Source organism: Cryptotermes secundus, unplaced genomic scaffold (assembly GCF_002891405.2).
Source record: "Cryptotermes secundus unplaced genomic scaffold, Csec_1.0 scaffold693, whole genome shotgun sequence".
In the NCBI taxonomy this organism is placed as follows: domain Eukaryota; kingdom Metazoa; phylum Arthropoda; class Insecta; order Blattodea; family Kalotermitidae; genus Cryptotermes; species Cryptotermes secundus.
Window position 1 is genome coordinate 499519 of NW_019722434.1, and position 11279 is coordinate 510797.

At 51.9% G+C, this 11279-nt stretch overlaps 2 protein-coding genes across 5 annotated transcripts in view; one reads left to right on the top strand and one right to left on the bottom strand.

Moving 5' to 3' along the window:
* LOC111861425 (cytochrome P450 4C1) overlaps window positions 1-11188 on the bottom strand; it is a 90696-nt gene extending 79508 nt beyond the window's left edge. Inside the window, exon 1 of one of the 3 annotated variants that reach the window (XM_033750320.1) lies at window positions 11017-11188. In XM_033750320.1, the coding sequence (XP_033606211.1) occupies window positions 11017-11020 (4 nt within the window). In that variant the 5' untranslated portion in view covers window positions 11021-11188. The remainder of the gene's footprint in view (window positions 1-11016) is intronic. The other 2 variants (XM_023845971.2, XM_023845973.2) reach the window with 2 other exon arrangements.
* LOC111861430 (facilitated trehalose transporter Tret1-2 homolog) lies at window positions 1606-8885 on the top strand. Of its 2 annotated transcripts, XM_023845985.2 has the most exons (6): window positions 1609-1759; window positions 3014-3149; window positions 3236-3424; window positions 4832-5372; window positions 7868-8027; window positions 8164-8885. In XM_023845985.2, exons 1-6 carry the CDS (start codon window positions 1718-1720, stop codon window positions 8545-8547), a joined length of 1452 nt encoding a protein of 483 aa, XP_023701753.1. In that variant the 5' UTR covers window positions 1609-1717; the 3' UTR covers window positions 8548-8885. The 2 variants fall into 2 exon arrangements, with proteins under 2 accessions (XP_023701754.1, XP_023701753.1); XM_023845986.2 differs by lacking the exon at window positions 3236-3424 and having other exon boundaries at window positions 1606-1759.
* Window positions 11189-11279: the final 91 nt, after the last annotated feature.

The window sequence follows — 11279 nt, forward strand, 5'->3', positions numbered from 1 at the left end:
ATACTTCTGCACAGCGTCCAGTGGATACCGGGGTAACGTGGCCACCTCCCTTCCAGGGACAGCGTTAAGAATTCAAGCAGCTGAACTTCTGCACAGCGTCCAGTGGATACCGGAGTAACGTGGCCACCTCCCGTCCAGGGACAGCGTTAAGAATTCAAGCAGCTGTACTTCTGCACAGCGTCGAGTGGATACCGGGGTAACATGGCCACCTCCCGTCTAGGGACAGCGCTGAGAATTCAAGCAGCTGAACTTCTGCACAGCGTCCAGTGGATACCGGGGTAACGTGGCCACCTCCCGTCCAGGGACAGCGTTAAGAATTCAAGCAGCTGTACTTCTGCACAGCGTCCAGTGGATACCGGGGTAACGTGGCCACCTCCCGTCCAGGGACAGCGTTAAGAATTCATCAGCTGTACTTAAGCAAGAAGTTCATGGCTCATAAAGGGCCGTTGTGCCAATCCTTGCTTGAAGGGCAGGTCCGCCGAGAGCTGTGGCAATTTGAAACGTTTTTAGATTGGGAAATATCAACTGCAGTGCAAGGTACATCGCCATATTCCTGCCATAACTGGGTCTGCAGTAAGCGAACCAGAGGGCAGGGAGTGAGATGCACACTCGAGTGCGTCTTTCCTTCCCGACGCTCGTTTGAGGCTCAGTATCCATCAGACGGGGAGCCAAGGCAACTGCTGAGAGACCCCAGTTCGCATGGAGTATGGACGCCCAGTGAAAGCGATCTACTTCCTTTCATTGCCCCGGAAAGAAATCCCTTCGATCGTCTCTCACTCGATAAACACCGAGAGATCTGCGCGCAGGGCGCGAGTTCAGCAGCAACCAGAAGCTTTCTTCCGGCAGTTGTCTAGGAGGACTGTGGAAAGTCACGACGACTCTCAGTTAGGTTAGGCGTCCCGGCAGAGACTCGAACTGAAAATTCCGAATAGGAATTTAGAGCGTTACCGCTGCGCCAACCCGCTCGGTACTGAACTTCCCGTGTATGACTATGTAAAGTTGTCCCTGTGCTTAATTAGATAAGCACTATGCCGGGAAGACGTATGGGGGAGTGGAGGTATAGCATTACAGTTCTTGACTTCGGCACTAGATGGAAGTGAGTGGTCAGCATCATGCTCCTGTCGTTTTACCTCCGGGGAAAGAGCCACCGGTGCCTGTTGGACAGGAAGCTGCGTGGGCCCCGCAGCCGAGCTGCACACTGTGGAGGAAAGCCCTGGAGGCTAAGCCGGGCTGTTGTGTGGCGCCTTTACGTCTGGAACTACGCAGTCTGAATGCTACAGAGCGCAGACAGCAGATGTCGGTACAGAGATACGAACTGCATACCGAGGGAACTTGAGAGGCAGTAGCGCTCTATTCCCGCATTCGGGTGATGCTCGGTTCGAGTCATGGCCGGGGCACTGGCCATCCTGAATAAAGGTTTCCGTTATTTTTCTCAGTCCGTTGGGGAAATGTTGGGATGCTAACTCCATTACGACATGACCTCCTCCTTCCAAATCGTCTCAAATTCATGACATGTCCACGTGATCTTGCGTCCAGCGCCTGCCGGCGTCGCAAGGCACCCCGAGTCGCAGAGTTGTGTAACAATGCGAACATGTCGGAACACAAGTGCTTATCAGTGCGACTGGGGCTATCGCGCGACCCCCGACATGAGAAGAGCGTGGCCCTAGCGCAGTGATAACACGGCGTCTCGTGCACTAGTCCGCGACGCTCAGGCCCCATGGAAGGAGGACAGGACAGGAGCAGGAGTGCACTGCACCAGGTAGGCACGTCTGTCTGTCTCTACACCTCTCCTCCCGTGCTTCTGCCCGTGAGGCTGTCCGAGTGCGGGGTTGTTCAGAGCAGGGTGGTCAGGAGAAAATTTGGACCCAGCAGGGATGAAATAACAAGAGAGGGGAGGAGACTGCATAATGAGGAGCTTCGTAACTTTTACTCATCGCCGAATATTGTTAAAATTATGAAGTCAACGAGAATGAGATGGGCAGAGCATGTAGCACGCATGCGGGCGACGACTAGTGCATCAGACATTTTGTAGGAAAACCTGGCGGTGAAAGTTAGGAAGACATACGTGTATGCGTAGGTATGAGGATAATATTAAAATATATCTTAAACAAATACGGAGTTGTGGGTTGGATTCATCTGGTTCAGGATAAGGACAATTGACGGGCTCTTAGGAACACTGGAATGAACGTTCCGGTTCAATAAAGGGTTTGGAAATTCTCGAATGGCTGAGCCACTGCTGGCTTCTCAAGAAGGACGCGGTGAGCAGCACAGACTGTCCAGCGTACAGTGAGGGGTACGATGAGCAGGTGATAATGAATTGGAAAGAACGAAGGAGGAAGCTGCCTCCACAAAACCTCAGAACAAGCTGACATTTCGGAGAAACTTGTTACCCGAAATGAGCAGGGACAAGCCACGAAAAGCCTATCGGAATAGCAGCTCTCCAAACCGAGGTTTGATCCCAGGACCTCGCGACGAGTGCTTCCACTCAGACGCTGTGCTCAGTTCCGCCTTCGCCTTCGGTTCTGTTATTATTATTCATCTCCAGCTAGTGCCGAAGTTAAGAATGCGTGGAGCTATACATCCACTCCCCCAGCCGTTTTCATGACGTTGGCAGGTTTGTCCCAACTCAAGGTAAATTCCCCATCAGACGAGAATAAACAGGAATTAAATGAATTAAAAATGTAGAACAGAAGACTAATTAGCTGCAAACAAGGAGACGTTAACGCGGGTCCTCCCCACGTCAGCCTGAAGCAAGAAGGCTCACTGAGGAGCGGAAACGGTCGTGACACAATCGAGGGACTACCCCAGAATCTGTCCGTTTTCCGGCCCGGATGTTCCGCACGCAACTGGTGCGCACGCGCGTTCGGAAGGCCGAGGGACCGGCTATTGCGATTTCCCTTCTCCTCCCGGTGCATGCGCATTCAGCCACCCGACCCTCCGACGCTGCGACCAGTAACCCACAGCAAACTGGGCCCATTGGTATTGCGGCCTAACACAGGGGTGTCTCTTGCAGCTTGCCGTGATCCTCGTGGCTGCCGTCAGCACAGTGGCCTCGGGGATGAGCCTGGGGTTCTCCGCCATCGCCCTGCCGGAACTACTGAGGGCGGACAGCCCCGACCACCTGGACATCGACGAGGCGTCCTGGTTCGGTAAGGCGCCACTGCTCTTATGGATGCGACGTGCGTCTTCGCCGCCGCTCACTTGTTCTGTCACTTGTGCCTGACGCCTGTTTCAGCTAGCGTCGCGTCCATCGCCACGCCGCTGGGATGTTTGCTGTGCGGCCCGCTGCTGGACCGGTTCGGGCGTCGCGTCGCTCTGCTCGCCCTCAACGTGCCCTTCACCCTCGGGTGGCTGACTCTGGCATTCACGCCCAGTCCCGTGTCTACACCCGTGCTCTACCTGGGCAGAATTCTCACCGGTCTGGGTATGTGCGCAAGTAACTGCAACTGGCGTTCTTTCCACAACTTCCGATATAAAATCGCATCCAATGGGTACCGAGGGCTCATCTCCGAGGACCGAGGCGTGAAGCTAACCACTCACCTCCAAGAATACCTCCACTCCCCATACGCCTTCATGGCGTAGTGCTTAATTAGTCGAGCACAGGGGCAGCTTTACCTTACGTTATACAGCGACGCTGTCACAAGCTCAGACTGTACAGCGTCGAGTGGTTCTATGATAGCCAATAACGAATTGCAAAAGATCGGGAAGGAAGCGGTATTAGCCAAATCTGAGGTACTGTCTCGGCATTTCTCAGTCAGGATAGTGGGTGACACGGTTCGAATTTCCGGGGAACTAGCTGAAGGCTGGCCATGTCTGTATGTATAAACTCGAGAACCGAGAAACGGATTTTAACGAAATTTGATATAAACTTTTCACAGTCCAGCCCGTAGCCTGTTGCTATGCCGACTCCTCGCCAGTGCAGACCACGCAGTCGGTAAGGGCAACATGGCGGGCGCTACAGCAGCACAACCGGAATACCACGGTAACCATGGCGACAGCAGGCACCAGAGATGTAGGCCAATAAACACTGCAATTATGTGCCGATCGTAATGGCCGCGCGGTCTAAAGCAAGAACTGTGTTCGCTCCCTCAGACGCTGGGGTCTTGGGTTCGAATCCCTCTTGAGGAATGGATGTTTGTCTGCGTTTATTTTCTGTCTGTGTTGTATTGTGTAGGTAGCGGCCTTGCGGGGGCCCAAGGGGTGCTACCGACTGCCTATATGATTAAAAAACTGTAAGACAGTGTCTAAGGTTCGCATGGACTGTAGCGCCCACAGAGTGGTAGTGGCGGAGATGGTAACCAAAGTACGAAATGTGCGAGTGATCAAGTCCAGGAGGATGAGATGGGCAGGGCATATAGCATGAATGGGGCGAAGAGGAATGCATAAAGGATACTGGTGGGAAAGAGACCACTAGGAAGACCAAGATGTAAGTGGGTGGACAATATTAAAATGGATCTTAGAGAGATAGGGTGGGACGGTATGGACTGGATCGATCTGCCTCAGGAGGGGGACCGGTGAAGGGCTCTTGTGAACACGGTAATTAACCATAAAATGCTGGGAAGCCCATGAGTGCCTGCACAGCTGGCGGCCGGCTTCTCAAGAAGGGCTCAGGTCCACGAGTGAATACGAAATGTGCACACGAAAGATCGGATGACTGGAACACGACTGACGGCCAACTGTGGACGCGCTAGTGGGACGGAAGGCGTCAGGGAAGAGGGTAGGAAGAAAGGGAACACGTATGGGTGGGGGCACTACGCCATCTAGAACTGTTGGCTTTCATTCGGCAACGTCCCGTTGTATCCAGCATCGTACTAACAAGGTCTGTCTGCAGGTACAGGCATGGCCAGCATCCCCGCCTGCGTCTACATCGCCGAGGTGTCCGACCAATCGCTGCGCGGCATGCTGGTCACGTGGCCATCCATTGGCATCTCAGCCGGGATCCTAGTGGTGTACATCTTGGGTGCCTTCCTTAAGGACAACTGGCGCCTCGTGGCAGGACTTAGTGCGGCCTTCCCGATCCTGACCGCTGTTTCGACACTGGTGCTGCTGCCAGAGAGTCCTCTGTGGCTGCTGTCCAAGGGCCGTGACAGGGACACGGAGCTGAGGGCCGTGCCAGGCCCTCAGGAGGCTCTGCAGGCTGGCAGACAGCTCGGGAAGCTACGTGCCTTGACTCTCCCACAGGCCTGGAAACCGCTCTTCGTTCTGAACGGATACTTCTTCTTCCAGCAGTTCTCGGGCATCTACGTCGTGGTCTACTACGCGGTGGACATCATCCTGCAGGCAGGGGTGTCCATGGACGAGTACGTGGTGACGGTGCTGCTAGGGGTGGTACAACTCGTGGCGGGTATCGGCGTTAGCTTCGCACTCACCAGGCAAGTTCTCGCCCTCTCCAGGGCGCACTGGCGCGCCGGGGTAGAGGGGTCTGTGTAGGAGCATGGCACAGAGTCTGGGCCCCCGCTAATCGTGAGTAATTAGAACTGATAGATCGTCCAGTAACCGCTACCGCACATGCTCCCAGTCTGATCCAGCTCAAGAAAATCACGAAACACAACGCCTAAAGTAAGAAATTAATAACCAGCCAAAACAGGAGAAAAGTACTAGGGCAAAGAACTGTGACACTAAAGGAAGAAACACTGCTCCCTACAAAATAACCTCACTACATCAGTTAAGGCCCGAAATAACGAACCAACCAAACCCTGTTAGCACGGAACCGCACGCTCCAACAAATGCAACTAACGGCGAAAATTGAAAAGTATTCACAAGCGCAAACATTCTACCTGTAAAACAGAGACCTGCATACAGACAGCAAAGTATTAACGTTCGCAGACGAAATGTGCTAAGGATAAGAAACGGCAACCTGGCTGCCACCGGACTTCGCTAGCTCGTCAAGGGATTCGAATGCCGGACAGACTTAATCAAATTTAGGCCGCGCCATAGATCAAGAGGTTAGTCGCTAGCTTCCCGCCGCGGCCGCTCGGGTTCGATCCCGGGTCTGGTCAAGTGGGATTTGTAGTGGACAAAGTGGCGCTGGTGCAGGTCTTCTCCGAGTACTTCGGTTTCCCCTGCCAATCTTCATTCCACCAATTGCTCCACAATCACCTTCACCTATCATCTGGGGCTGGTACAATAGGCCAGAAGTGGCCGCAGTACAAGGAACTTAGTCTCACTCCACTAGCAATAAAAAATAATCAAATTTATCGTTTCAGCCTCTGCATACCAAAAATTCATCCTACCATAACACCCAAGTGGCAAGCCTCGTTATCGGTACGAGCTCTCGGAACAGAGGTCATTTGATAATACTCGTACATTCAGTGATAGTATCACTTCACTCTAAAGAACAAACAAGATTGAACATTATTTTCTTATCGTCGCAACAAAACATAAACACCCGTTCAACCTTGACATGCAGGAAAACTGGAGGCCATGCATACGAGTATCTAGCACAAAAGCGAGCCCATGCGCACAGCGCTACTTGAATCGCGCCAAAGAGATATGCTGTCCGCACATCACGAACCGGGGTAGCTTAGTTACCACAATGACTGGCTACGGACTGGACAACGTGGGTTCAAGCCTCGGCAGGGACCGGCTCTCTCAGACTCATATCTAATGGGTAAGGGGCTCCATTGCTGCCAGCACTATCCTCTCCGTCTATTGTCAAGGTTAAGAATATGTGGAGCTATACCTCCACTCCACCATACGTATACATGGCGTGGTGTCTAGTCAGACAGAGGAATAAATTGCCGTTAATAGGTTACTAGTAAGTGCTCAAATATTACGATCAAAGAACAGTATCCCCTGGGATACGACGCAGTGCAGCCCGGTAGAAGTTCACTGACGTTTCGCTATAACGTACTACCTCCATCTTCATGGCAGCGTGGGAGGAACCTTTTGCTACGAAACCGGGCAGGTACTTAGCAAAGTAGAACCCGCTGCGGCTGCGCAGAGAGAGGCAACTATGCAATGTTGGAAGCACGTATAAACAGGCTTTCTTGCCGACTTTCCCAACTTTGCGATACAGTGACAGCAGGAACCCTGCCTGCATGTGCAGTAGGCTGTGCGCAGTAGCGCTAACTGCAGCGACCCCTGTGGTGAAACCACCCGCAGATTGAGAGGCACAACTGCCTTCTGAGATGGGCCGACTCCGTTCGTTCGTGGTTTACGTAGCGATGTAGTCAAGGGCATGTAGTGTCGAGTGGTAAGCTGTCCTAAAGAATAGGCAAGGGATGTGAAAGGAAGCGGTTGCGGCCTAATTTGACGTTCTGTTCTTGTAATATCCTGGAATGGCTGAGGAAAAACACTAAAGCCTCAGGGTAGCGGGTGTCCCGGCCGGGTTTCGAACAGAACACCTGCACAATACAAACCACGAGCGCTACCGTTGGAGCCAGCTTACTCTGTCTGTAAAGACTTCAGTCGTCTGGAAGATAGCGCAGTGTAGTCCGTTGAAACACAACAGACGTTTCGGAGCAACATGTCGCCTCCATATTCAGGGTCGAAGAAGATGGATGCGATAGTTTCCTCCGAAACGTCCGTTGACTTTCAGATGAGTAAACGGCGCTATATCCCACAAGGCACAAATCTTCATAACGACCGGTGTGAGAACGTCAAATCCTACGTATTCTATCTTCGAATAAGGAGACAGCAGGTTCTGCCGAAACTACACTCGCCTCCGTGAGAGCCTGAGACCTCAGTGGGAACTCCCGTCACAGAGCGTCCCAACAACAAGCGGACGGTCAGCACACCGAGGGGGAGGTGCTGAGTTCGTGTCTCGGCCTATATCGGCAATTCTGACTGAATTTTTATTTTTTGTCGTTTAGCTCAGTACAAATGCCTGGGCAGTTCCTTATCAGGCCAGGCCTGTTGCTTGCAGGTGTGGGCGTCGGCCGATGTCGCTGCTGTCGGGGGTCGGCATGACTGTCTGCATGATGGGCCTGGCCGTGTACCTGCAGCTGGTACCCAACGGCTCGCAGGCTGCCCTCAGCAACCGCGAGCTGTCCAGCATACCGCTCGGGCTCCTGCTCGCCTACGTGGTACGTACTGCTCCATAGGTTACTCGTGGTTCTCCTCAGTCCCTTCAGGCAGATGCTGCTGCTATAGTTTCTCTAACTAGGCTAATTCAATATTCACCGCCCGGAGCCGCTGACAGTCGCACTGTGTGTCCAACAGGTGGCTGGGGCCATAGGCTTCCACACGTTGCCGTGGGCGATGTTGGGCGAGATGTATCCTCCTCTGGTGAAGGGGCTGGCGGGCGGGCTGACTACCTGCCTGGCGTACCTCTTCAGCTTCGCCGCCCTCAAGATATATCCGTACCTGCTGATGCTGTTAGGAGGTGACGCCGTCAACCCCAAGACATCGACGTCGGAGGGTGTGTTCTACTTCTACGGCGTGACGTCCCTCCTCGCGACGGCGTTCGTGTTGCTCTTCCTGACGGAGACGCACCGCAAGTCCCTGCAGCAGATCGAGCAGGAGTTCCTCGAGCGGCCGCTCACCAGGAGCGTGGCGCTGTGGTGCGGGGACTACGGGACGAGTGCAGAACTTTGTCGGAACTGAAACCTGGTCGCAATGGTCTGGTGAGAGGGTACCGCCGTTTCGGGAGAACATGCTGCCTCCATCTCGAGGATACCTACCTACCAAACTATACGGTGCCGTAGCTGAGGCGGTCGGCCGTCTGGTTCTAACCGCGGAGGCCCCAGCTTGATCCCTGGTCAGGTGGAAACTGTGAGGGACTAAGCAGCATGTGTTGAGCTCTCTTTTCATTCCACCAGCTGCTTCACAGGCATACACATCCAACACTGCATAGTCTGGACACTCACAGCAGCGATAAATAAGCAACTTAAAATAAATGCAAGTGACAAGCCTCTCAGTCTTGAGGTTCTGATACTTTGGGGTTTGTAGGTAAACACCGACGTTTCGGAGGAAAATACTGTCTCCGTCTTCAGGCTACGTACCTACAGCGGTATCTTCAGGGCCGTCCGTTTAGTCCCTACGCGACTCGCCTGCTGATGCCACACACGCGGCGTAGGGCACTCGCGTTTCATACGCCCGTAAACAAGATCAGGGAATTAGCGACGTCACCAGAAGCCGGCCCGAGGCAACGTAAGGCGGCTGAACTGCAGTCGGGTAGTTTGGTGACAGCCAGACTTTTCGCAGGAACATATGGCTCCCATCTTCAGGGTCGAAAAAGTATGTTAGGCAGGAAACCAGCTGAAGCATACGGCAACCTGAGCTGGAGATGGAGGATACGTTCCCTCCCCCTAACTACACGGCCTTACTAGCCCGGAAACCGTGCTCTTCAGAGTCACCACCGCGGAGGCTTCAAATCCGACAAAACTTAACTGCCTGCGGTGCCGGAACAGTGTTAAGGGAGAGAACACTTTGAAACAGTGTTTTGTTTCTTAAGCTCATAGCCGCTTTAACCCCTACATAATGGCAGGCAATTATATGTCAACGGGTAGCCCAACTAACTTCAAAATTTACCGCCCTGTAGCCGTCACGTTAACACCGCAAACATTACAAGTTTATTTGCAAAAAACAAGACCCAATGCCTAACCTTAAAATTTGCCCCTAACAACAAGTTCACAAGGTTGGACATTCGGTTTTCATCTTCGAAGTTGAGGCATTTCATTCAGTTCTGAAAAGATGAGGCTTTCGGTTTTGTGGCGGTACCGTTACCCGTCAGTACTTGCGTACAGCGCCAATGGCATCCATGTACGAATGGGTAACAAGTTCCACTCGTGCCGTTTTGCGCCGGCAGAGATGCGCGGCCAGCCAGCCAACTTCACTGTCCCACGCTACGCTACAGTGGTAGGGCACAGCGCAAACAGTTCTGCTGACACAGCCAATCAGCAATAATCACATACACTATATCGCGAACACAGAACATGGTGCTTAGGAGCGCGGCCTATTCAAACACGTTCAAAATAATATGTTCTACATTTGTTGGGTGTATGAGCCATGTCTTCTGATAAATCAGGAAGTTCAACTTAGCTGAAGATTGAAGCAGATCCAGCTTCCGAAACGTCGCGCTTTCAATGTGAAAACACTCTTTCCTAGTCTTATTATGCGTGGTGGGGCAGTTTTGTTATATCTCCTAAACTGCTAGGGCATGCCAGAGGCCTGGAAGGGGGGGGTCAAGGTGAGGCGTGGAGAGGGTGGTCCTTCGTCGGAAATTAAAAAAAAAAATACAGATGCTTATTAAGCCATCTCAGCACGTTAACATATATTCCGGCCAATCACGGTGGCCGCGGGCCTAAGTCATGAACTGTCTTCGCTCGCTCGAACACTGGAATAGTGGGTTCGAATCCAACTCGAGGCATAGAAGTCTGTATTGTGGGCGTTTATGCTGTTTGTGTTGTTCTATATGTAGGTATAGGCCTTGCGGCGGGCTGATCCCCCATCCAAGGAGTCCTACCGACTGTGTATAGGATCAAGAAACTGAAAACGCGATCAAGGCCCAACAAAGGGCTGTAAAGCCATAATAATAATAATCATACCGTAGGTACCAACAGAATCCGTTCCAAGGACGGGAAGGGAACAGAAAATTTGCTTACAAAGTTATGTTTAAACCGTTTAAGAAGAGTTAGAATATTCTGAGCATCCAATATATAAGAATAAAGTAGTATAAGAATAATTTCGGGAATTTCCTTATTTCAGTTTTTTTAATCCAAGGGGATGGGACAGATTCCTAGCTGCCCTCCCTTCCTCCGGCCAACGACCTAGCATCTGACACACTCCTGGAATTCTCAGACTCCATTCATATACTGTTGCAACGAGAGGCTGAGCAGTATAATAAAAAATACATCAGTAAATCTGTCAGCACAGATCTCCTGCCTTCCATTACACTACTGCATTGCTAACATCATAAGCCGTAATTACTACTTGTTATATATGGTTTTATATGAAGATCGTTGTAAATCGTAAGCCTACAGCAAATGAATGCAAGAAAGTACACAGTACTGAAACCAGTGGCGCATATGACTGTGACACAAACAGGAGCAAATGTATGACATTCTGACTCACCCATACCTCCAGCCTACAGCTCGCTCTCTGTCGCGCACACGCTCATCACAAGTTCAACAGCACCAAGTCAAATAACATAACGTTAAAGTAAACTAGCAACAACAGAAAGAAACGAAAGGTGCAGAACGAATGAAATGTTTGTCAGTTCGACCGCTACGTCCATGTTGACATACGTCACTACCTCCTCGTGCCCAGTACCGCCAATTTTCTCTTCCGCGAACAAATGAAATACTGATCAACAACAATCGAAACACGAGAAATCG

What these genes read in the sequence shown, in the direction of transcription:
- LOC111861430 (XM_023845985.2), top strand. Translation starts at nt 1,718, where the DNA reads ATGGAAGGAGGACAGGACAGGAGCAGGAGTGCACTGCACCAG. An exon ending in GCAGGAGTGCACTGCACCAG is followed by an intron (nt 1,760 to 3,013) that starts GTAGGCACGTCT and finishes TGTCTCTTGCAG; the next exon opens with CTTGCCGTGATCCTCGTGGC. An exon ending in GTTAGCTTCGCACTCACCAG is followed by an intron (nt 5,373 to 7,867) that starts GCAAGTTCTCGC and finishes TGTTGCTTGCAG; the next exon opens with GTGTGGGCGTCGGCCGATGT.